The sequence below is a fragment of the Thalassophryne amazonica genome, chromosome 15, assembly GCF_902500255.1.
Source record: "Thalassophryne amazonica chromosome 15, fThaAma1.1, whole genome shotgun sequence".
Taxonomy (NCBI): Eukaryota; Metazoa; Chordata; class Actinopteri; order Batrachoidiformes; family Batrachoididae; genus Thalassophryne; species Thalassophryne amazonica.
In genome coordinates this window covers 94,947,056-94,974,915 of record NC_047117.1, presented here as the reverse complement: position 1 = coordinate 94,974,915, position 27,860 = coordinate 94,947,056, and the positions used below count along the sequence as shown (strand labels likewise).

At 46.8% G+C, this 27,860-nt stretch overlaps 1 protein-coding gene across 1 annotated transcript; it reads right to left on the bottom strand.

Moving 5' to 3' along the window:
• Positions 1–422: 422 nt before the first annotated feature.
• On the bottom strand, positions 423–26,300 carry si:ch73-100l22.3. The gene is made up of 10 exons (XM_034188743.1): positions 26,136–26,300; positions 25,200–25,484; positions 24,596–25,086; positions 23,422–24,248; positions 22,979–23,052; positions 18,243–18,359; positions 17,986–18,084; positions 6,096–6,209; positions 3,380–3,458; positions 423–1,167 (listed from the first exon to the last, which is right to left on the bottom strand). Exons 1-9 carry the CDS (start codon positions 26,235–26,237, stop codon positions 3,381–3,383), a joined length of 2,187 nt encoding a protein of 728 aa, XP_034044634.1. The 5' UTR covers positions 26,238–26,300; the 3' UTR covers positions 423–1,167; position 3,380.
• Between the last annotated feature and the right edge of the window lie 1,560 nt (positions 26,301–27,860).

Here is a 27,860-nt window from a genome sequence, read left to right as displayed (position 1 = left end):
GAGGAACCTAGCAGTCAATGTCAGTCACTGATTTCAAAATGCAGCTCTTTCAGACGTGTGGTGCCGTGACATGTCAATCATCTGTGTCCAATCAGATTTCAGAAGAGTCCAGTGAAACCCGGTCTCCCCTCTAGCTCCACCCATGCCAGGAAGTGTTTGACATTTGAACATTTACTGTTTCACTGTGACTGATAATTGGCACTTCCTGTTTGAATGTGAGCTTGTCCCTGAGTTCCCGCGAGATTCCATGGGATCTCGTCTGTCAATCCAGGAAGTGTTTGACATTTGAAACATTTCTGTTTTACTGTGGATTTTGAAAATTGGCACTTCCTGTTTAGGACGCCCTGTACTGTGAGTGAGCTTCGCACCTCTGTGCGACGCTTCGCTCATAATGACTAATCAAAGAAAAGTAAGAAAACATCTGATTGAGGAGTCAGTTTATTGAACAAGATCATTGACTGTTGCCAGGTCGGTTTGAAAAGTTGCTGTGAAATTCAGAGTAACACAAATAATCACAAAATTACAGACAGAATATAAAAAAACAAAAGGTGACCTTATAAAAAAACATAAAGAGGGTTTAGTGACATGTTGCCAAATAACCATGTCAACAAGCTGCCAAACAGGAAAAAAAAGTAAAAGGGGCTTAACTCAGTCAACATCAACAACCAATCAGAGGACATGTTACAGGCTCCAGTCACTATGACTGGAGAGTCTATCAATCACCTAGTGTTTTATGACACTTTTACTCTCATTAATGATGGAATGCTCTGGAACACCCCGCTGAACTGTCAGTCCGATAACAAAGACCCCCCCAACACACACACACAGAGACAGACGATGTCCAGTTACTTTTGGTCTCCAGGCTCAGTGACATTCCTCCTGATTTGGCTGCACTCATCTTTGGATGAAATCATCATGTTCACTGTATGACATCAGGTGTGAAATCCACAAAACTTTACCTCTGTCCAAATACTTTAGGAGCTCAGGGCTTATTCTTCCTCATCAATCACTTTTAAGTTGTTTTGGCAAATAAATCACAGACAGAAGGTGTGACACAGGAAGAAGAATGTTGTTGGAAACTGCTGAGAAAACCTCATCAGGAGCTGCTCCAGGTCTTTGACCTGCAGGCTCTGCTTGCTGTGGTTCTCTGCTGCCCTCTTCTGGCAGCTGGAGGAAAGACATGAGAGGTTTTTCTTTATGTAAAAAACGTCGTACATTGTTGAAATGCCCATCTGACAGTGTGAGTGACATTAAAAAATTAATTATGACCTCAACACCATCTCTGCAACAAAACTCTGATAAAGTCTGTGTTACGTTTCACGGTGTCTCCTGCACAAAAAGTTGCAATATTGGTGTAACCTCACTGTCCTCCACAAAAACAAACTTAATAAGTCTTGTTGCCTCAGCCTTCACAGCTTTCAAATCCCCAAGTAGCACAACTCCAGTGGTGTTAGTAAGAAAATATGGCCGTGACCTTGACATGATACATCTTACCGCCAACCACTGGTGGGCACAGCTAACCAAAAAGTTAGCTTCGATAACAGATAACCAGCTTACTGAAAAGTTATCTTTTACAAAGCTAAACCGATAAACCACCCAAAAATTTATCGAAAACTACAGATACCCGATAAATTCCAGTATTGTCTCTGGTACACTTGCAACTACTAACAAGCTGATTTTGAGTTTAACACCACGATCGCTTATGGTAGCATCAAAGGGGACCACAGACACAATGAGTCAGCACTTCTGTCTTCCAGCGTCCTGCCCCCTGCTGGAAGCTCCTGTTTATTACATATAGCTTGCAGCAGTGAAGCAGCTGAAAGGAGCAGCGAAGCTCAAGGCTGAATCTCAATTCTTCCCCCCCACCCCTTCCCTCCGTTTTGTGTGGGCACGAGAGACAGAGGGGTGTCTCAATTCTCTTATTGGAGCGAGGCGGAGGGCTACAAACACTCCGTTTGGAGTGGTTTTGGAGGGGTAGGAGGAGCTTAGCGCTGTCTCCACAGAAACAAACATGGCGCCGAAAGAGCCGCACAAATGAAGCAGCATTCATTACAAATTATTCTGTTTAGAAAGTTATAACTTGCCAAAAACTTTACAGGCAGTTGTCTATGACAGTAACGTGTCTGCTGCTGGATGTATGTTGTGTATATTGTTGTTCTGAAGAATATCATAACTTCGCTGGTGCGCTGAGGCATTATAATGCACACACAAACGCTACGATAAGACACTGTATGCCTCTGGATGACTTGGGTGATACTGCCAGTGAATTAGTATGGGTGGCAGGAGCAATGATCTTGTGACCAGTTCGTCCCTGACTGCAGAGAACAGAGCGGTTTCTCCCTAAACCAGCTCTCCTCTGTTTACAGAGAACAGAGCTGTTACCTGCTACAAACAGGTAAGCGCTTAAAATTTATCTGTTAAAGCTTTATTTACTTCACCTGCAAAAATGTTAGCGATTTAAAAATGATCAGACCAAAATTTATCGGAAGGTAATTAGTCCAATGATGGTTTTCAAAGTTATTTGAAAAGCTGATCCGATAATGAAAACATTATTCGATAATTAGCAGTTAACAGATTTGGGGAACTGTGCCTGCCACTGCTGCCAACAAATCACGCCCACATACGTGATGCACATTTAGGACGAGTTCATGGTTTCTGTTTGTACATGTGATCTGACAGAGGAGGAGGTTCTGAAATCACTGTGTGTGTGTGTGTGTCAGTAGTAAATAAAATCCAAATAAAGATTGATGCAAACACTGATGTATTGTTTTATGTTTGGTGCCATGTGTTCTGAGAAATGACATCATGAATACGAGGAATTCAGCCTGAGTTCAGCTACTACTGATAAACACTCAGAAACATGAAGCTGTGAGGAAGCTGGACTTTGATGACATCACGCAGGGACATCATGCCCGAATGGGGAAAAAAATGAATTTTCCCATGTTTTTGGTGGACTGACAGTGAAAACGTCAAAATGGCTAAAATGCCTGTTTTAGGAGGAAGTAGTCACATGACCAGTGATCTTTATTAGGTAGACAGATTTTCCAAAGACAATATTATGAGAAGTGGGAGGTTTTTTTGTTTGTTTTTTTGAGTGTCTCTAGGACAGACTGCAGACGTGACGGCGACCACAGTGTGAGAACGAGCAGCAAAATATGGATCTATAACCACGGACTCTGTTCTTTCCACAGGTGGAGTGACTGACGTTACATCATCAGCCTGTGTGCATTTTTTAGACACACACCGTCTTATTTTACTTATATCAGCTTCATCAGGACTCAAGTTAAAGAGCTGGAAGTAATGATTTATAACCTGGAATATCATTTTTTTAAAGCCTTTAATTTTGTGTATTTAAGGTTGGACAAGCTTGAAAACTCACATCAGCGTTCTCTCCTCTGCAGAGATTTCTGGGTGGCAGCCGACAGATAACTCTGTCCTCTGGGATGGAGGAGATCCCCCTGAGGATTTACACACACACACACACACACTTGAGTTGTCTCTCTGTATTGACACTTGTTAGCATGTAACACTAGACTGGACACACCAGACCAGTGCTGCACCCTGAAGGGTATCTGATCTAAACCAGTACCGTGTGTGTTCTCACAGGAGGAACCAGGACTGATGATGTCACAGGGACTTTTTTTAATGCCTACTTCATTGTACTGTCAGAAGTAGACAAAGTCCACAAGTCCTCTGCAAAAACATGAGAGTCCAGCTTAATTGGGTCTTGTCCCACAAGACTGCAGGGACTTGACAGCGACTTGGTCCCACCTCTCGGTAGAGGTTACCTGTGGACCTGTATCTAAATGAGTTAGAAAATGGGGGCTCTAGGATCTTCAGGGATCATCTAAGAATGTTTTCACTTTCACACGCCTGTTGGCAAGATAGCTCAAAAGTGTTGAACCAGGTTGGGTCTAGGCGCAGGTGATGAGATCACATGCACCTCGGTACAGAACCACTCTAGGACCAGACAACCGGTCCATCTCCACCTCCACCAAGAAACATATGGCACATTCAGGTGAAATGTGGGCGTGTCCTGCACCTTTTCCAGTTTCTGCTCCCACCCCTAGCACTGAGGGACTTGCATGCTGGATCACATCCAGGGAACAGTGCAGGGTTCTGCCCTAGACAATGGAATAACGGCACCATACCGGTATACTGTGGCATCATCTCGTGATGTTTTTTGATTTGTAGCATGTTAGTTTGCAGGGTACCTTAAGGTAGATGGTGGGCGGTGTTAACATTGAAAGACGGAGCGCCACACTGCGCGGGCATACATCACACCACCTGGGACTGGGTTCCAGGTGGCAGCCAGCTGCACGCTTCATGTGCAACTCTGTTTGGGCAAGTGCTATGCCCCAAACACTGCGCATTCCGGGGCAGAGGTCTGGTCTGTGTGGGGGATTCCTTCCTTCTTTGTTGAGGCTGCGTGCGGTTTGCACGCGGTCGGACACGTGCTGTGGGTCCAGGCGCTCTACTGTGGTAGGTCCGTTCATTGTTGTGTTGGCTTGGGCACTGCCTTATGGCTGATGTTAAATTCTGTTTAGATCCTGGGTTGGTAGGGACTCCTCGTGCAATTCCGTGAAGTTACGGTCCCTCATGTAAAGAAAAACAATATAAACATCCTCCATGTGTTGTTTTTGTGGACTTCACTGATTTAACACTTTTCTCCAAAGGTTTTCTGCCGCTGCCACCATCTGTTACTTACACTTATTTCCCTCTATGGTCCATTCTGATTTCTACTGGAAGGAGACAAAGCAGAAACATTCAGCTATGACTCAGCTTGCAACAACTGAGGGCCAAGATGAATAAAAGAAGAATTGATGTTACTGCCAGAGCATTCTTTATCAATCTATGATTTTAATGTACATGTAACTGTTTTAGTTTCAATAAATGTTGTTGTGAGCTTAAGTACCTGATAGTTGGAAACATGTATGAAAAAGGTTAAAAATATCGTGGTCTAATTAAGTTCATTCCAGAGCTATGTGGTAGATTTAGAGTGTAGATTGTTATGTAGTGTGCAATAAATAACATTCTATCATAAGAACAACTTGGTGTTGGAGATTTTCTTTTGATTCTTAAGTTGTATATTTACAGAAGACTGAAAGTTGAAGTTGCAGGAAATAGCCTCCATTTGTACTTGAAACAGTCAACATGCTAGAACTTCCTCTTCTGGAGGTCCTACTCCCTCCGTCTCAGGTAATAGTTGTCAACAAGCACCGCTATACTAAAACCTTCTATGAAGGACCCTGAATGTGGTAAGTCTTCTGATGGGTCTCATGAGCGCTACCTCTGCCACAAGAACTGCAGCTCCAGAGGCTGAAACCAGGATCCAGCAGCTTGTGGAAGAAACAGAGAGAACCACAGCCGGTCACCGGCTGTGCTGAAATCACCAACGATGACCAGCAGAGTCTCACCTCACGGACTGAGAGAAGCTGATGGTAAAAGGTCTCCCTCACCGAGGCGCCGCCCACGCCACTCAGAGTGTGGACAGACAGAGATAAGATACAGAGACATCCAGAGAATGTCTGAGTCTGAGCCTCACTGACAGGGGGACACCACTGGAAGGAGCCAGTCCACCTCACCACCTGACAATCTCTCCACACGCCAACCAGACCAAAAGTGGTCGTGTCCACCCACTGAGATCTGGACACTTCCAGGACTCCAGACCTCAGAATGAGCAGGCCGCTGCAGCGTGGAGTTTTCAAAGCTCCTTCACCAGCAACTCGTCCTCAGTGAAAATGACCCCTCAGTGTTGCACCAGCTGCCCACCTAAAAACACGACCCTTGTTGCTCTGCTGTGGGTTTGTCTTTTCAGGGACAAGGCTTCAAACATCTTCCATCTGCTTGGTAATGGGAGGCAGCAGAGTCAAACCACACAGGGCAGGAAGAAACATTCCACCTTACGAGGTCAGGACCCTCGACGAGGGGACGACCTGCAGCACCAGGCACGGACCAAAGTTCCTCCCAGGATCAAAGTCTTTTCACAAAGCATGATGAAAATGTCTCAGATATCTGAGAGCGGCGCACGAGCGTCTGTCTTCATGTTTGTCCAGGTGTTGCACAAGAAGTTTTGGTCCTTTGTGACGCATTACCTGACTGAGATGTCGCTGTCTGGCCACGCCTCTGTCCCAGGTGATCAACTGCATCTGCTCCATGATGGACAGGTTGAAGAATGTATCGTAGACTTTGTAACGGGCAGAGCACATCTGGAAAAGATCACAGACAAACAGACGAGTTCTAATGGACTGCAGAGGAGCTCTAATGACTGCAGACACACAGACGAGCTCTAATGACTGTAGACAAGCTCTAATTGACTGCAGAGGAGCTCTAATTGACTGCAGACACACAGACGAGCTCTAATGACTGCAGACGAGTTCTAATTGACTGCAGACGAGCTCTAATGACTGCAGACGAGCTCTAATGACTGCAGACACACAGACGAGCTCTAATGACTAGACGAGTTCTAATTGACAGCAGATGAGCTCTAATGACTGCAGACGAGCTCTAATGACTGCAGAGGAGCTCTAATGACTGCAGAGGAGCTCTAATGACTGCAGACGAGCTCTAATGACTGCAGACGAACTGTAATGACTGCAGACGCACAGACAAGCTCTAATGACTGCAGACACAGACAAGCTCTAATGACTGCAGATGAACTCTGACTGCAGACACACAGACAAGCTCTAATGACTGCAGACGAGCTCTAACTGACTGCAGACACACAGACAAGCTCTAATGACTGCAGACGAGCTCTGACTGCAGACACACAGACGAGCTCTAAAGACTGCAGACGAGCTCTAACTGACCGCAGACGCACAGACGAGCTCTAATGACTGCAGACAAGCTCTAAAGACTGCAGACAAGCTCTAAAGACTGCAGACACACAGATGAGCTCTAATGACTGTAGACGAGTTCTAATTGACAGCAGATGAGCTCTAATGACTGCAGACGAGCTCTAATGACTGCAGAGGAGCTCTAATTGACTGCAGACACACAGACGAGCTCTAATGACTGCAGACGAGCTCTAATGACTGCAGAGGAGCTCTAATGACTGCAGACGAGCTCTAATGACTGCAGACGAACTGTAATGACAGCAGACACACAGACAAGCTCTAATGACTGCAGACGCACAGACAAGCTCTAATGACTGCAGATGAACTCTAATGACTGCAGACACACAGACAAGCTCTAATGACTGCAGACGAGCTCTAACTGACTGCAGACACACAGACAAGCTCTAATGACTGCAGACGAGCTCTAATTGACTGCAGACACACAGACAAGCTCTAATGACTGCAGACAAGCTCTAATGACTGCAGACACACAGACAAGCTCTAATGACTGCAGATGAACTCTAATGACTGCAGACACACAGACAAGCTCTAATGACTGCAGATGAACTCTAATGACTGCAGACACACAGACAAGCTCTAATGACTGCAGACGAGCTCTAACTGACTGCAGACACACAGACAAGCTCTAATGACTGCAGACGAGCTCTAACTGACTGCAGACACACAGACAAGCTCTAATGACTGCAGACGAGCTCTAACTGACTGCAGACACACAGACAAGCTCTAATGACTGCAGACGAGCTCTAACTGACTGCAGACACACAGACAAGCTCTAATGACTGCAGACGAGCTCTAAAGACTGCAGACGAGCTCTAAAGACCGCAGACGAGCTCTAACTGACCGCAGACGCACAGACGAGCTCTAATGACTGCAGACGAGCTCTAAAGACTGCAGACGAGCTCTGACTGCAGACGCACAGACGAGCTCTAATGACTGCAGACGAGCTCTAATTGACTGCAGACACTCAAACAAGCTCTACCGACTGCAGACGAGCTCTAATTGACTGCAGACGAGCTCTAATTGACTGCAGACACACAGACAAGCTCTAATTACTGCAGACAAGCTCTAATGACTGCAGATGAACTCTGACTGCAGACACACAGACAAGCTCTAATGACTGCAGACGAGCTCTAACTGACTGCAGACACACAGACAAGCTCTAATGACTGCAGACGAGCTCTAAAGACTGCAGACGAGCTCTAACTGACCGCAGACGCACAGACGAGCGCTAAAGACTGCAGACGAGCTCTAAAGACTGCAGACGAGCTCTAATGACTGCAGACGAGCTCTAATGACTGCAGACACACAGACGAGCTCTAATGACTGTAGACGAGTTCTAATTGACAGCAGATGAGCTCTAATGACTGCAGACGAGCTCTAATGACTGCAGAGGAGCTCTAATTGACTGCAGACACACAGACGAGCTCTAATGACTGCAGAGGAGCTCTAATGACTGCAGAGGAGCTCTAATGACTGCAGACAAGCTCTAATGACTGCAGACGAACTGTAATGACTGCAGACGAACTGTAATGACTGCAGACACACAGACAAGCTCTAATGACTGGAGACGCACAGACAAGCTCTAATGACTGCAGACACACAGACAAGCTCTAATGACTGCAGATGAACTCTAATGACTGCAGAAACACAGACAAGCTGTAATGACTGCAGACGAGCTCTAATGACTGCAGACGCACAGACGAGCTCTAATGACTGCAGACGAGTTCTAATGATTGCAGATGAGCTGTAATGACTGCAGACGCACAGACGAGCTCTAATGACTGCAGACGAGCTCTAATGACTGCAGACGAACTGTAATGAATACAGAAACACAGACAAGCTCTAATGACTGCAGACGAGCTCTAATGACTGCAGACGAACTGTAATGACTGCAGAAACACAGACAAGCTCTAATGACTGCAGACGAGCTCTAATGACTGCAGACGAACTGTAATGACTGCAGACACACAGACAAGCTCTAATGACTGGAGACGCACAGACAAGCTCTAATGACTGCAGATGAACTCTAATGACTGCAGACGCACAGACAAGCTCTAATGACTGCAGATGAACTCTAATGACTGCAGACACACAGACAAGCTCTAATGACTGCAGACGAGCTCTAACTGACTGCAGACACACAGACAAGCTCTAATGACTGCAGACGAGCTCTAAAGACTGCAGATGAGCTCTAACTGACCGCAGACGCACAGACGAGCTCTAATGACTGCAGACGAGCTCTAAAGACTGCAGACGAGCTCTGACTGCAGACGCACAGACGAGCTCTAATGACTGCAGACGAGCTCTAATTGACTGCAGACACTCAAACAAGGTCTACCGACTGCAGACGAGCTCTAATTGACTGCAGACGAGCTCTAATTGACTGCAGACACACAGACAAGCTCTAATGACTGCAGACAAGCTCTAATGACTGCAGATGAACTCTGACTGCAGACACACAGACAAGCTCTAATGACTGCAGACGAGCTCTAACTGACTGCAGACACAGACAAGCTCTAATGACTGCAGACGAGCTCTAAAGACTGCAGACGAGCTCTAACTGACCGCAGACGCACAGACGAGCTCTAAAGACTGCAGACGAGCTCTAATGACTGCAGACGAGCTCTAATGACTGCAGACACACAGACGAGCTCTAATGACTGTAGACGAGTTCTAATTGACAGCAGATGAGCTCTAATGACTGCAGACGAGCTCTAATGACTGCAGAGGAGCTCTAATTGACTGCAGACACACAGACGAGCTCTAATGACTGCAGAGGAGCTCTAATGACTGCAGAGGAGCTCTAATGACTGCAGACAAGCTCTAATGACTGCAGACGAACTGTAATGACTGCAGACACACAGACAAGCTCTAATGACTGCAGACGCACAGACAAGCTCTAATGACTGCAGATGCACAGACAAGCTCTAATGACTGCAGACACACAGACAAGCTCTAATGACTGCAGATGAACTCTAATGACTGCAGACACACAGACAAGCTCTAATGACTGCAGACGAGCTCTAACTGACTGCAGACACACAGACAAGCTCTAATGACTGCAGACGAGCTCTAAAGACTGCAGACGAGCTCTAACTGACCGCAGACGCACAGACGAGCTCTAATGACTGCAGACGAGCTCTAAAGACTGCAGACGAGCTCTAAAGACTGCAGACGAGCTCTAAAGACTGCAGACGCACAGACGAGCTCTAATGACTGCAGATGAACTCTAATTGACTGCAGACACTCAAACAAGCTCTACCGACTGCAGACGAGCTCTAATTGACAGCAGATGAGCTCTAACTGACTGCAGACACACAGACAAGCTCTAATGACTGCAGACGAGCTCTAACTGACTGCAGACACACAGACAAGCTCTAATGACTGCAGACGAGCTCTAACTGACCGCAGACGCACAGACGAGCTCTAATGACTGCAGATGAGCTCTAAAGACTGCAGACGAGCTCTAACTGACTGCAGGCGAGCTCTAACTGACTGCAGACGCACAGACGAGCTCTAATGACTGCAGACGAGCTCTAAAGACTGCAGACGAGCTGTAATGACTGCAGAAACACAGACAAGCTCTAATGACTGCAGACGCACAGACAAGCTCTAATGACTGCAGATGAACTCTAATGACTGCAGACACACAGACAAGCTCTAATGACTGCAGACGTGCTCTAACTGACTGCAGACGCACAGACGAGCTCTAATGACTGCAGACGAGTTCTAATGATTGCAGATGAGCTGTAATGACTGCAGACGCACAGACGAGCTCTAATGACTGCAGACGAGCTCTAATGACTGCAGACGAGCTCTAATGACTGCAGACGCACAGACGAGCTCTAATGACTGCAGACGAGCTCTAATGACTGCAGACGAACTGTAATGACTGCAGACACACAGACAAGCTCTAATGACTGGAGACGCACAGACAAGCTCTAATGACTGCAGACACACAGACAAGCTCTAATGACTGCAGATGAACTCTAATGACTGCAGAAACACAGACAAGCTCTAATGACTGCAGACGAGCTCTAATGACTGCAGACGAGCTCTAATGACTGCAGAAACACAGACAAGCTCTAATGACTGCAGACGCACAGACAAGCTCTAATGACTGCAGATGAACTCTAATGACTGCAGACACACAGACAAGCTCTAATGACTGCAGACGAGCTCTAAGTGACTGCAGACGCACAGACGAGCTCTAATGACTGCAGACGAGTTCTAATGATTGCAGATGAGCTGTAATGACTGCAGACGTACAGACGAGCTCTAATGACTGCAGACGAGCTCTAATGACTGCAGAAACACAGACAAGCTCTAATGACTGCAGACGAGCTCTAATGACTGCAGACGAGCTCTAATGACTGCAGACGAACTGTAATGACTGGAGACGCACAGACAAGCTCTAATGACTGGAGACGCACAGACAAGCTCTAATGACTGGAGACGCACAGACAAGCTCTAATGACTGCAGACACACAGACAAGCTCTAATGACTGCAGATGAACTCTAATGACTGCAGACACACAGACAAGCTCTAATGACTGCAGACGAGCTCTAACTGACTGCAGACACACAGACAAGCTCTAATGACTGCAGATGAGCTCTAACTGACCGCAGACGCACAGACGAGCTCTAATGACTGCAGACGAGCTCTAAAGACTGCAGACGAGCTCTGACTGCAGACGCACAGACGAGTTCTAATGACTGCAGACGAGCTCTAATTGACTGCAGACACTCAAACAAGCTCTACCGACTGCAGACGAGCTCTAATTGACTGCAGACGAGCTCTAATTGACTGCAGACACACAGACAAGCTCTAATTACTGCAGACAAGCTCTAATGACTGCAGACACACAGACAAGCTCTAATGACTGCAGACAAGCTCTAATGACTGCAGACACACAGACAAGCTCTAATGACTGCAGATGAGCTCTAATGACTGCAGACACACAGACAAGCTCTAATGACTGCAGACGAGCTCTAACTGACTGCAGACACACAGACAAGCTCTAATGACTGCAGACAAGCTCTAATGACTGCAGACACACAGACAAGCTCTAATGACTGCAGATGAGCTCTAATGACTGCAGACACACAGACAAGCTCTAATGACTGCAGATGAACTCTAATGACTGCAGACACACAGACAAGCTCTAATGACTGCAGACGAGCTCTAACTGACTGCAGACACACAGACAAGCTCTAATGACTGCAGACGAGCTCTAAAGACTGCAGACGAGCTCTAACTGACCGCAGACGCACAGACGAGCTCTAATGACTGCAGACGAGCTCTAATTGACTGCAGACACACAAACAAGCTCTACCGACTGCAGATGAGCTCTAATTGACTGCAGACGAGCTCTAATTGACTGCAGACACACAGACAAGCTCTAATTACTGCAGACAAGCTCTAATGGCTGCAGATGCACAGACAAGCGCTAATTAACTGCAGACACAGACAAGCTTTAATGACTGCAGACGAGCTCTAATGACTGCAGACGCACAGACAAGCTCTAATGACTGCAGACGAGCTCTAATGACTGCAGACGCACAGACAAGCTCTAATGACTGCAGACACACAGACGAGCTCTAATGACTAGACGAGCTCTAATTGACTGCAGACGAGCTCTAATGACTGCAGACACACAGACGAGCTCTAATGACTAGACGAGCTCTAACTGACTGCAGATGAGCTCTAATGACTGCAGACACACAGACGAGCTCTAATGACTAGACGAGCTCTAATTGACTGCAGACGAGCTCTAATGACTGCAGACACACAGACGAGCTCTAATGACTAGACGAGCTCTAATTGACTCAGACGAGCTCTAATGACTGCAGACGCACAGACAAGCTCTAATGACTGCAGACAAGCTCTAATGACTGCAGACAAGCTCTAATTGACTGCAGACAAGCTCTAATGACTGCAGAAAAACTCTAATGATTGCAGACACACAGACAAGCTCTAACGACTGCAGACGCACAGACGAGCTCTAATGACTGCAGACGAGTTCTAATGATTGCAGATGAGCTGTAATGACTGCAGACGCACAGACGAGTTCTAATGACTGCAGACGAGCTCTAATGACTGCAGACGAACAGTAATGACTGCAGAAACACAGACAAGCTCTAATGACTGCAGACGAGCTCTAATGACTGCAGACGAACTGTAATGACTGCAGACACACAGACAAGCTCTAATGACTGCAGACGCACAGACAAGCTCTAATGACTGCAGACACACAGACAAGCTCTAATGACTGCAGATGAACTCTAATGACTGCAGACACACAGACAAGCTCTAATGACTGCAGATGAGCTCTAATTGACTGCAGACACACAGACAAGCTCTAATGACTGCAGACGAGCTCTAATTGACTGCAGACACACAAACAAGCTCTACCGACTGCAGACGAGCTCTAATTGACTGCAGACGAGCTCTAATTGACTGCAGACACACAGACAAGCTCTAATTACTGCAGACAAGCTCTAATGGCTGCAGATGCAGAGACAAGCGCTAATTAACTGCAGACACACAGACAAGCTCTAATGACTGCAGACGAGCTCTAATAACTGCAGACGCACAGACGAGCTCTAATGACTGCAGACGAGTTCTAATGACTGCAGACACACAGACGAGCTCTAATGACTAGACGAGCTCTAACTGACTGCAGACGAGCTCTAATGACTGCAGACACACAGACAAGCTCTAATGACTGCAGACGAGCTCTAATGACTGCAGACGCACAGGCGAGCTCTAATGGTTGCAGACGCACAGACAAGCTCTAATGACTGCAGACAAGCTCTAACGACTGCAGACGCACAGACGAGCTCTAATGAATGCAGACGAGCTCTAATTGACTGCAGACACACAGACAAGCTCTAATGACTGCAGATGAGTGCTAATGTCTGCAGACACACAGAGAAGCTCTAATGACTGCAGACGAGCTCTAATGGCTGCAGACGCAGACAAGCTCTAATTGACTGCAGACGCACAGACGAGCTCTAATGACTGCAGACAAGCTCTAATGGCTGCAGACGAGCTTTAATTGACTGCAGACGAGCTTTAATTGACTGCAGACACACAGACAAGCTCTAATGACTGCAGACGAGCTCTAATGGCTGCAGACACACAGACAAGCTCTAATGGCTGCAGACGCAGACAAGCTCTAATTGACTGCAGACGCACAGACGAGCTCTAATGACTGCAGACGAGCTCTAATGGCTGCAGACGAGCTCTAATTGACTGCAGACACACAGACAAGCTCTAATGACTGTAGACGCACAGACAAGCTCTAATGAATGCAGACGAGCTCTAACGACTGCAGACACAGACAAGCTCTAATGACTGTAGACGCACAGACGAGCTCTAATGACTGCAGACGAGCTCTAATGACTGCAGACGAGCTCTAATGACTACAGACGAGCTATATTGACTGCAGACGCGCAGACGAGCTCTAATGACTGCAGACGCGCAGACGAGCTCTACTGACTGCAGACGCGCAGACGAGCTCTAATGACTGCAGACGCGCAGACGAGCTCTAATGACTGCAGACAAGCTCTATTGACTGCAGACGCACAGACGAGCTCTAATGACTGCAGACGAGCTCTAATGACTGCAGACTAGCTCGAATGACTGCAGACTCACAGACAAGCTCTAATGGCTGTAGACGAGCTCTAATGGTTGCAGACGAGCTCTAATGGCTGCAGACACACAGACAAGCTCTAATGGCTGCAGACGAACTTTAATTGACTGCAGACGAGCTCTAATGACTGCAGACACACAGACAAGCTCTAATGGCTGCAGGCGAGCTCTAATGGCTGCAGACACACAGACAAGCTCTAATGACTGCAGACGAGCTCTAATGGCTGCAGACACACAGACAAGCTCTAATGACTGCAGACGAGCTCTAATGGCTGCAGACACACAGACAAGCTCTAATGGCTGCAGACGAGCTCTAATGGCTGCAGACACACAGACAAGCTCTAATGGCTGCAGACGAGCTCTAATGGCTGCAGACACACAGACAAGCTCTAATTGACTGCAGACAAGCTCTAATTGACTGCAGACGCACAGACGTGCTCTAATGACTGCAGACGAGCTCTAATGACTGCAGACGAGCTCTATTGACTGCAGACGAGCTCTACTGACTGCAGACGCACAGACAAGCTCTAATTGACTGCAGATGAGCTCTAATGACTGCAGACACACAGACAAGCTCTAATGACTGCAGACGAACTCTAATGACTGCAGACACACAGACAAGCTCTAATGACTGCAGATGAGCTCTAATTGACTGCAGACAAACTCGAATGACTGCAGACATACAGACAAGCCCTAATGACTGCAGACACACAGACAAGCTCTAATGACTGCAGACGAGCTCGAATGACTGCAGACACACAGACAAGCTCTGACTGCAGACAAGCTCGAATGGCTGCAGACGAGCTCTAATTGACTGCAGACGAGCTCTAATTGACTGCAGACACAGACAAGCTCTAATTGACTGCAGACAAGCTCTAATGACTGCAGACAAGCTCTAATTGACTGCAGACAAGCTCTAATTGACTGCAGACAAGCTCTAATTGACTGCAGACGCAGACAAGCTCTAATTGACTGCAGACGCACAGACGAGCTCTAATGACTGCAGACGAGCTCTAATAGCTGCAGACAAGCTCTACTGACTGCAGACACACAGACAAGCTCTACTGACTGCAGACGAGCTCTACTGACTGCAGACGAGCTCTACTGACTGCAGACGAGCTCTACTGACTGCAGACGCACAGACAAGCTCTAATTGACTGCAGACGAGCTCTAATGACTGCAGACACACAGACAAGCTCTACTGACTGCAGACGAGCTCTACTGACTGCAGACGAGCTCTACTGACTGCAGACGAGCTCTAATGACTGCAGACACACAGACAAGCTCTAATGACTGCAGATGAGCTCTAATTGACTGCAGATGAACTCGAATGACTGCAGACATACAGACAAGCTCTAATGACTGCAGACGAGCTCTAATTGACTGCAGACGAGCTCGAATGACTGCAGACACACAGACAAGCTCTAATTGACTGCAGACAAGCTCTAATGGCTGCAGACGAGCTCTAATTGACTGCAGACGAGCTCTAATTGACTGCAGACACACAGACAAGCTCTAATTGACTGCAGACAAGCTCTAATGACTGCAGACAAGCTCTAATTGACTGCAGACGAGCTCGAATGACTGCAGACAAGCTCTAATTGACTGCAGACGAGCTCGAATGACTGCAGACGAGCTCTATTGACTGCAGACGAGCTCTACTGACTGCAGACGCACAGACAAGCTCTAATTGACTGCAGATGAGCTCTAATGACTGCAGACACACAGACAAGCTCTAATGACTGCAGACGAACTCTAATGACTGCAGACACAGACAAGCTCTAATGACTGCAGATGAGCTCTAATTGACTGCAGACAAGCTCGAATGGCTGCAGACGAGCTCTAATTGACTGCAGACGAGCTCTAATTGACTGCAGACACAGACAAGCTCTAATTGACTGCAGACAAGCTCTAATGACTGCAGACAAGCTCTAATTGACTGCAGACGAGCTCGAATGACTGCAGACGAGCTCTAATGGCTGCAGACACACAGACAAGCTCTAATTGCTGCAGACGAGCTCTAATGGCTGCAGACGCAGACAAGCTCTAATTGACTGCAGACGCACAGACGAGCTCTAATGACTGCAGACGAGCTCTAATAGCTGCAGACAAGCTCTAATGACTGCAGACACACAGACAAGCTCTACTGACTGCAGACGAGCTCTACTGACTGCAGACGAGCTCTACTGACTGCAGACGCACAGACAAGCTCTAATTGACTGCAGACGAGCTCTAATGACTGCAGACACACAGACAAGCTCTAATGACTGCAGACACACAGACAAGCTCTAATGACTGCAGATGAGCTCTAATTGACTGCAGACGAACTCGAATGACTGTAGACATACAGACAAGCTCTAATGACTGCAGACACACAGACAAGCTCTAATGACTGCAGACGAGCTCTAATTGACTGCAGACGAGCTCGAATGACTGCAGACACACAGACAAGCTCTAATTGACTGCAGACAAGCTCTAATGGCTGCAGACGAGCTCTAATTGACTGCAGACGAGCTCTAATTGACTGCAGACACACAGACAAGCTCTAATTGACTGCAGACAAGCTCTAATGGCTGCAGACGAGCTCTAATTGACTGCAGACGAGCTCTAATTGACTGCAGACACACAGACAAGCTCTAATGGCTGCAGACGAGCGCTAATGACTGCAGACACACAGACAAGCTCTAATTGACTGCAGATAAGCTCTAATGACTGTAGACATACAGACAAGCTCTAATGACTGCAGACACACAGACAAGCTCTAATGACTGCAGACGAGCTCTAATTGACTGCAGACGAGCTCGAATGACTGCAGACACACAGACAAGCTCTAATTGACTGCAGACAAGCTCTAATGGCTGCAGACGAGCTCTAATTGACTGCAGACGAGCTCTAATTGACTGCAGACACACAGACAAGCTCTAATTGACTGCAGACAAGCTCTAATGGCTGCAGACGAGCTCTAATTGACTGCAGACGAGCTCTAATTGACTGCAGACACACAGACAAGCTCTAATTGACTGCAGACGAGCTCGAATGACTGCAGACATACAGACAAGCTCTAATGGCTGCAGACGAGCGCTAATGACTGCAGACACACAGACAAGCTCTAATGACTGCAGATGAGCTTGAATGACTGCAGACACACAGACAAGCTCTAATTGACTGCAGATAAGCTCTAATGACTGCAGACACACAGACAAGCTCTAATTGACTGCAGATAAGCTCTAATGACTGCAGACACACAGACAAGTTCTAATGACTGCAGACGAGCTCTAATGACTGCAGACGAGCTCTAATGACTGCAGACGCACAGACGAGCTCTAATGACTGCCGCATGTAACCCTCATCCTGGATCTGTCAGAAATTATACGGAATGTCAGATTTTGATTGTGCACGCCTGTGCGTGTGTGTGTGAGACAACATCTCAAAGTGCACAAGACGGTGTTGTTCAAAATGTCAGCTTCATACCTGCAGAGCGACTCTCTGCTGCAATAAGACATCTTCTCTGCTGCAAATGTCTTCAGTGGGACTCTGCTCCTGGAAGGCTTGCAGGAACTGACGAGTGTCCTGTGTGCGCACGCACGCAGGCGCGCACACACACACACACACACACACACACACACACACACACACACACACACACACACACACACACACACTCTCTCTCTCAGTATACAGAAGTGTTGCAGATATTTTTCAGGTTGTTGGAGGAGTTCTCAACCTACATGGAAGGTTCGCACCAGCTGTTCCATTCGCTCCGTCCTCAGGAGCCTCCTAGTCAGAAAACCCTTCACAGCTGCTGCCAGCAGGGGGCAGCAGTGGTCTGGGAGCAAGCAGGCCGACTGAGAAAGAGAACAGCAGATATCAAAGTGGTGAATAATTAGGACCGCAAGGACGTCGATGTCTTCAGTAACTATTCATTCATTTGCCAAGAAATGTTCCCAGTTCTTTTACTGTCTCGTTTCATTAGCACACATGGGCTCAAGCCACTGTTATCACTGTTATCATAGGGGAGGTGATGGTCTAGTGGTTAAGGTGTTGGGCTTGAGACCAGAAGATTCTCGGTTCAAATCCCCGCCTGACTGGAAAATCACTAAGGGCCCTTGGGCAAGGTCCTTAATCCCCTAGTTGCTCCCGGTGTGTAGTGAGCACCTTGTATGGCAGCACCCTGACACTGGGGTGAATGTGAGGCATAATTGTAAAGTGCTTTGTGCATCTGATGGAGATGGATAAGCGCTATATAAATGCAGTCCATTTACCATTTATCAAATCAGCCTGAGGATGAGCTGGAGGACAGATAATGTGTTAGTGAGCTTCATACAGTCATTCTGGTGTTTTCAATTACTCCAGAGAGTGCTCTCACATGTATGTCTCCTCATCGAAACAATGTTTTAACATCATAATTTTGTTTGCATCGTTTGGAAAATGTGAGCAGTAATTACAACATACTGCTGCTGGGACGCTGTGATTTAGTGTCCAACGAGCAGACACCCAGCAGGCGGAGGACACGTAACAGACAGAGACAGACGAAAGGAGTCGGAGCGAAGCCGAAACATGAGAGACAACAGACAGGAGCGGAAAACAGGCAAAAGGAAGAAATGAAGGAGGCACAAGAAAATAATACAGCCAGACAAGCAGTCAACCAATGCAGGTCAAAGGTCAGCCCCATGACATCAGAACTCAGTGAACACACAAAGTGTCAGACAGACGTTGGGTCACGCAGGGCCAAGTCCGTTTACGGTGTAAAATCTGCATGTGTGTGTAGGGATGGGTATCGAGAACCGGGTCCTTTTGGGTATCGTTAAGAAATGATTCGATCCACCGACATCAATCACATTTTTGCTTAGCAATTCCCTTATCAGTCCTTCAGAGTGGCCGTTGTTTTGGGGGGTGTTTGTCAGGAAAATGATCATTTCTCTACACTGATTACAGACCCTGCAGCGGGTCTGTAATCAACCGTTTCTGCAGCGTGGCTTTGCTTTGAATCTTGAACCAATCGAAGTCATGATTCACAGATCGAAGCAGTGCTTCGATCTGCTGGTTTGTTGATTCATTGTTTATTTTGCTTTATCTTAATTTTCCCCCACTAAAACCCCAAAGAGCATATGTCTGTGAGTATTATTTACCTTTTTATGTTAAACCGACCTGTTATGGTCTTCTGAAACAGTTGATGTATTTTATAACTTAAAAACGGGACCGATGCTAACGCATTAGCATGTCTATGGCGTTTTCAATGTTAAAGTTAGCATTAAGCTGTTCGCATCTCAGCACATTTGTGTGCATTTGTTTTCTGTGTAATAATTAATGGCTCAGAATTCGTTGTCATAAAAGAGTCAAACTGTAATTTTTAAAAAATTTTATTCACATAATAATAATAGCAACAACAATAATAGCAATAATAACTAATAATGTTACAATTTTAGAGAAAGAGACAAAGAACCTGATGAAACAAAACAACAGAAAATATAAAACCAACTAATAGTGAACACAAATAAATACATATAGAAATAAAGTGTTTCCTGTGAACACCTAGTGACTCTTCCACCTCCACTTCATCCCTGTTTTATTTAAGTTTAAAGACAGTTTGTTTCGGTCAAACCATATTTTCAATTTGTTAAATTCTTCAGCGATTTCCTCCAGAACTATCTGCCAAACTAGAAAACTGCTGCAATGTAGTAAGAGCAGAATACTACTGGAATGAATTTGAATAAGAAAAGTTGGTTTTTTTTTTCTCACTAAATGGATGCTGCACTCACTGCAGTTTATTGTCTGGAATAGTCCCAGATTGTATTTCAGAGCTTCTAGAATTCAAACATTTTCGTGCAGATGGTGTTGGGGGTAATTTTGGGTTTCAGTATTTTTTGTTTTTCACCACTTTCATCCCTGAATATGTCAATCGTGAGTCACTTTTGTGCAGATTAAAGTCACTAACTGGGACTCCTGTCTTGTTGGGAGAAAGAAACGAGAATCGTCCTCCATTCTGTTCACACAGCTCCAAACGCTGCGCGGCTTTCTGTCGAGTCAAGTTAGAAGGATAGAGTCCAGTCGGAATTAATAATTTCAAAGTGAAACACCGTTTAAATCAAATGACACCTCTTTCCAAATGTTGTAATACAAACAAACTCCAATCGATCAAAACCTTTTTTTCCTCCAAAAATGAGACGTCCTGCGCTGACGTGCAGCAGCCGGCTGAGCTCAGCTCAGAGGTACGGAGAGACATTCATGCCAAAATGTCTGAAAGGAAATGCTTTTGACAAAAACTACAGATTTTATTTCTGTCCAGAGATCAAGGATCCAGTGACCAATTTAAAATGCTGTTGACATAGAAAACCTGTAAAGCCTACTTTTAGTACACAGAAAATTCACACGAGATATCAATAAGGGAATCGATAAGGAATCAGATCAATAAGCGGAATCGATAGATAAAATCTTATCAATACCCATCCCTAGTGTGATGCAAACAGCACGTCAGAGCTGCAGAACAAAATCGTCAGCGTGGACGTTGTTTGCTGACAAACATCACTTCAGACGTTTTCTCTGAATCCATTTTTATGTTCAAACAATATCAGCATCATCTAATTCAGGATCATTAAAGGATTTGGTTCCTGCAGAGGACAAAGGGGTCAGACATCAACACACAATTAGCCTAACAGCAGCTAATGCTACATTAGTGTGAAACGAGGTACACAGACAGTCAACCCGCTGTGAGGACCTGCTGAGCTGTTTTGTGGATGAAACAGGACATCTGGTGTCTGGGAGTTGATGAGGTCTGTCCAGAAATGCTGAAGGCTCTGGGTGTGGAGGGGCTGTCTTGGATGAGATGTTTCTTTAACATTGCGTAGAGGTCTGGGACAGTGCCTCAGGAGTGGCAAACTGGGGTGGAAGTCCCCATATTTAAAAAAAATGGGACCAGAGAGTGTGTGCCACTACAGGGGCATCACACTACTCAGCCAACCCTGGTAAAGTCTACTCCAGGGTGCTGGAAAGGAGGGTTCAGCCGATAGTGGAACCTCTGATTGAAGAGGAACAATGCGGGTTCTGTCCTGGTTATGGAACAACCAACCAGCTCTGCACTCTCCCAAGGATCCTGGAGGGGGCCTGGGAGTATGCCCATCCAGTCTACATGTGTTTTGTGGACTTGAAGAAGGTGTATGACCCTTTAACCCGGGAGATACTGTGGGAGGTGCTGTGGGAGTATGGAGTGAGGGGGTCCCTTCTCAGGGCCGTCCAATCTCTCACAAAGCGAGAGCTGTGTTTGGGTGCTTGGCAGTAAGTCGGACTCCTTTCTGGTGGGGGCTGGCCTCCGCCAGGGCTGTGCCTTGTCACCAGTCCTGTTTGTGATATTCATGGACAGGATATTGAGGCGTAGTCGGGGGAGGAGGGTTTCCGGTTTGGTGGGCTCAGGGTCTCATTACTGCTTTTTGCAGATGATGTGGTCCTGTTGTCTTCATCAGCCTGTGACCTCTAACACTCACTGGATCAGTTCACAGCCGAGTGTGAAGCAGCTGGGATGAGGATCAGCACCTCTAAATCTGAGGCCATTCTTCTCAGCAGGAAACCGATGGATCGCCTACTCCAGGTACGGAATGAGGTCTTCCCCCAAGTAAAGGCGTTCAAGTACTTTGGGGTCTTGTTCATGAGTGAGGGGATGGTGGAGCATGAGATTGGCCAGAGAATTTGTGCAGCAAGGGCGGTGTTGCATTCGCTCTACCGTACTGTTGTGATGAAAAGGGAGCTGAGCCAAAAGGTGAAGCTCTTGATCTACTGGTCAGTCTTCGTTTCTACGCTCACCTATGGTCAAGAGCAGGGGTAGGCAACCTGTTCCAGAAAGAGCCATGAGGGTGCAGGTTTTCTTTGCAGCCACTGACTCCACCAGGTGATTTTACTGATTAATATCACTTTGAGCAGATGGAATCAGTTAATCAGTGAAATCACCTGGTGGAGTCAGTGGCTGCAAAGAAAACCTGCACCCTCATGGCTCTTTCTGGAACAGGTTGCCTACCCCTGGTCAAGAGGGTTGGGTCATGGCCGAAAGAACTAGATCGTGGATACAAGTGGCCGAAATGGGCTTCCTCAGGAGGGTGGCTGGTGTCTCCCTTAGAGATAGGGTGAGAAATTCAGTCATCCGTGGGGAGCTCGGAGTAGAGTCGCTACTCCTTCGCATTGAAAGGAGCCAGCTGAGGTGGTTCGGGCATCTGGTAAGGATGCCTCCTGGGTGCCTCCCTAGCGAGGTGTTCCAGGCACATCCATCTGGGAGGAGACCCCGGGGAAGACCCAGGACTAGGTGGAGAGATTATATCTCCACACTGGCCTGGGAACGCCTCGGGATCCACCAGTCAGAGGTGGTCAATGTGGCCCGGGAAAGGGAAGTCTGGGGTCCCCTGCTGGTGCTGTTGCCCCGCGACCCGAACCCGGATAAGTGGTTGAACATGAGTGAGTGAGTGTCTGGTGTCTGTCTCACCTGAACATGCCGGACATCGTGTAGGACTCCGAGCATCTCATCCCTCTGAGCTCCACGACCTTCATACGAGCACGCTGCAGTCAAATAGGTCAGTGTCAGGCAGACACACACAACACACACGGCCCACAAACATAATGCCTGTCACTCAGTCCTACTGCTGTCTTACATCCTCTTTGATCATCTTTGTGTCTTTGTCCTGCTATCAGCTGATCAGTGCTTTAACTCAGACGTGCCCAGTCCCGGTCCAAGAGCCCCAAAATACTGTACATTTTCCATTTCTCGCAGTTGAGTTCAGCCAGTCAGCTGACTGCCTGAGACATCAGGCACAAATGGAAAACCTGCAGTACTTGGAGTCCAGAGAATCAGGATCAGGAACCACTGATTGGTTCCATACTGATGCACGTCTGAACAGTGAATGTTACTGACAAGCGTGAGAGTCTTACCTCTGGTGGTGCCGGGGTCGAGCCTGAACCCTGATTCTGCTCCTCCATGCGTACCTTCACGTTCTTCTTGTGTGTGCTCGGCCGTGGGCATCAGCAGCCTCCGTGTGACCTTGTCCACTCCACGGTGACCTTCAGCCCCGTCCTCTGGGGTCAGATGCTTTGAAGTTAGGAGAGATTCTGAGCCTTGAAGGAACCACAGCCCAGCCGGCGCGTTGATGTCGTATACTGGTTGAGCGATGGGTTGACGGTGGAACCGTGTGTTTGGCGTGTGCATGCTGGTTTCCTCGGGCAGAGTGCAGCTATGTGTCAGCGCTGAGCTGCCGTCTGATGGGATATGATGCATCATGTGACTTCTTGACAGTGGGTTAGTTCCAGAGCTTTCCTGTGTTTTGACTGCTTTGGTTCCTAAACCACAGAGACTGAGACTTGGTTCTGGTTCTGTGTCTTCTCCTCTGGGGAACTCTCTCAGCGTGTCATCCTGTAAGTCTCCTTTCTTTATGTGTCCAGTGGCGAGCAGGCCGCCGGGCTTGATGTCTTCTGCCAGCTTGGACTGCAGATCAGAGAGGACGACTTTCAGTCCAGACAGGCTGGACTCCAGGTGATCCATGTTCTGGGAATGCGTCACCAACACGTCTGACATGCCACCTTCACCCACATTAGTGAGCGTTGAAAGAACAGCTGGTGGCCGGTAGTGGTACCTCACAGCTTGGACCATTCGGTCTGCACCCAGACTGGTGCCAAGCAGAACCTTCGTCTTTGGAGTGTTGGTTCTGTCAGCACCTCGTCTGTCTTTGGTGGCACCTTGGCTCCTCCACTGAGGTGGACTCCTGCAGAGTTTTGAGGCAGGAACAGACAGATGTTTCTTCGGTCCTTTAACAAATGGTCCTGGATGGTTCTGGTCTGCTGTCTGGACCCTGGAGGTTTCTGCTAACCTGAGCGGCAGCTGTAGCAAAGCAGAGACATGTTTGGGCTTTGGTGTGATGTGGGGATAGAGTTCAGCTTATTCTTTCTGGTCACTGTTTCTTCACCACTCAGCATCCTGGTCGAGACCCGGGTGCTTTCAGATGCCGTCTTCCGATGCTGAGCTCTTTGAACAGGACTTCCACTCTCTGAGAAATCCTGTCTTTTTCCCAAAGCATATGAGATCTCCTTTTCCTTCCCCTGCAGTTAGCACCTCCTGGCGGGGGAACCATTGTTTTCCTTATCAGACAGGCTCTGCTCCACTCCCTCGTCTCCCTGCTGGTCCTGGGTCATCTCCTGGGACTTCATCTGCTTGGCTTGGTTTCTAAGGACACGCTGGCTCCGTCGGTACGCCTGAGACTTCCTCAGCAAAGCCTGGAGGCTGAGACGATGAGGCTCCTCCAGCTGGACATGCGCTGGCTCAGTCCGTCCCAGGTCCTGTCGAGTCTGGCTCGATGGTGGTGAAGAGTTACAGGTGCTTAATGTGGACATAAACTCTAGACTGTCTGATGCACTCACACGGTTTCCATCACAATCCTGAGCCAAAGCTTCAGAGGAGGGCAGCGTCATTTTCACCTCCAAACTGTCCGGGTGGCAGCTTTCAGACTCGCCCTCTGACCCCTGAGCGCAGGAAGGCGAGTCCTTCAGGAGAATTAGTTTTTGTGAGTCACTTGAAGAGGATGAGTCCTCTAAACGCTTCTCCGTCTACCGGCAGGTGGGTGATGATCTGTGGGACCCTGATAACGGTGCTGGCGGTGGTGTGAAGAAAAAAGTCGCTCGCATTCTCAGTTTCACGGCTCTGGTGCGGAGTGTCAGACCTTCCGGAGAAACTGTTTTTTCTGGCTGTAGGTGAAGTAACCGGAGGACGGCCGTGACTCCTCGTTGTCCTCACGAAGACATTTTTGCTGAAATGTGACAGATGTCCCCAAACCACAACACATGGAGGCCAGAAAAGAGTGGCTGTTGTTTTCATTAGCAAAGTCAGACGTTAGCGGTGGACCGTCCTGTGTTCGGAGACAAACGTCACTCTGTTTGTTGACGCAGCTTTGAGGAGACAATTTTGACTCCTGAAGCAACTCCTCCAATGGCTGCACCGTCCTCACCTGCAGGTAAAAGAAAATCACACCATCAGAGAAGGAGGACAGGTCCCCTCACAATCTGACTAAAGACAACCTGTGACAGAACCAGGAATAGACCAGAGTACAGAGTCCGTCCCACTTTCCTCTCACTCATTACAGCAGCTGAAGCCAACAACTCCTTCAGAGTGGCCATGGTGGCTTGGTGGGTTCCATCACGATTCTCCTTTGTGCACTTTCACCTTTTGAGGATGTCTTTTTCTAAACACATTCAAACTGTCTCTCGCTGTACATTTTTAATCATTAATTTTACTTTTTCTTTGGCCTGTTTCTGGGGTTTATATTCAGGGGTGCACATAACTGGTACTCATGGTGCGCGTGTGTGCGAAACATCATTGATGCACAACAGAGGGAAACACTTTTCCTATAATCTGTCATTGCTTTCCTCTTATGAAGTGCTTCCCTTGTATTTTCTGCTGCGCATCATTTATTTTTAGCAGGCACAAGCACCATGAGTACCAGTTATGTACACCCCGTTATATTTTCACTCGCTTTAGAGTTCCAGTTTTGTATCATGATATGAGGCCTGATATATATATATATATATAAAATAAAAATGTCAGCACTTAAATCCTGTGTAAAACAAGACTATGAGGGAAGGTTAGGACCTAAACTGGCCTGGACACTCTGGAGCATGGTCTGGACGTGGGTCATTCTTGGATCATCCTTCCACTTCCTGAGGACAGTAGATTTCTTTGCTGCAAGTCGGTGTCTCTGCATCTCCTCTCTGCCTTTTTCTAACAGCTTGTAAGATCAGAAAGAAACAGAAGACAAACTGACCACCTGTACCATGGCAGTCAACACATCAGACCACAGGCAGGGGGCATTGATGGGTGGCTTAGCAAACCTCGACCAAAAAACAAGAGACATGAGGAGAGGACATGTCCACCGGTCCCCCACAAATCAGTAATGCAAAGTGTCAGGGGATCATCCAGTACACACTTATACTAAATATGAATCAAACTTCTCAACTGATTCTTGAGATATTGCACTAACAAGCATAACGACAGACGGAGGACGGTCATGCTGATTGCTGCCTATAACCCCCCCCCCCCCCCCCCCATATTTCAATCTCGGAGGATAAAAATTCTCTGATGGTTCTAAAGTTCTGTGCAGTCCCTCCGATTTCCTGTTTTGGTGTCATGATGCCAGTTTGTCTCAGAGAACTCAACTAGAGATCAATGCCCCAGACTGCCAAACTCCCACAGAAAGTAATCTGCTGCAGTAACTGGGATCAACCCACAACACGTTCACATGTCTCATCCTGTTTAGAGGACGCCACTATGGACAGTGACAGATGGACAACTTTATCTAATCTGCTGCCACTTCAACATGGCCCTGATTAAAGGGTGGACAGTAGATGGATGAGTCTTAATAATAATAACTCGCGTGTTGCCCTGTGGGATCCCACGGGCTCTAGAGTGGTCATGTTTATAAAATAGGTAGCTGACATTTTTCAAAGGTGGTAGCAAATTATGCAAAGCTTCTATAATGATTTTAACTGAAAGTGCAGGAATTTAAAAATAGAAAGTGTAAATGATAAATGTATTTATTATTTGGCACATTTAGTTGATATGTTTTACAGCTGTAAAGTTGAGATATTTCCGTTGTTCAGAGCATCTCTGGTCATCAGCGACATCAACTGTTTGTTACCTAATATCCCTAATTTCTGCAAAAAATATTGTCCTGTCAATTTGTCCTGTTTCATGGCGTTAATCGGACCCAAACACATAAACATACAAAATGGTACATGTCAGCTCTCCCCAGTTTCTCCGTGATCAAAGTCACACACACACACACATTATATTTATTAATATATATAATATATAGATATATATATATATATATATATATATATATATATATATATAACACACACACACACACACTCCACACACACACACACACACATATACAGTGGTGAAAATAAGTAGTTGACCCCCTGTCAGTTTTGCAGGTTTTCCCACCTAAAAGAATGTAGAGGTCTGTAATTTTTATCGTAGGTACACTTCAACAGTGACAGACAGAATCTAAAAAGAAAATCCAGAAAATCACATTGTATGATTTTAAATAATTAATTTGCATTTTATTGCATGAAATAAATATTTGAAAACCTACCAACCAGCAAGAATTCTGTCTCTCACAGACCTGTTAATTTTCTTTAAGAAGCCCTCTTATTCTGCACTCTTTACCTGTATTAATTGCACCTGTTTGAACTTGTTACCTTTATAAAAGACATCTGTTCACACACTCAGTCAATCACACTCCAACCTGTCCACCATAGCCAAGACCAAAGAGCTGTCTAAGGACACCAGGGACAAAACTGTAGACCTGCACAAGGCT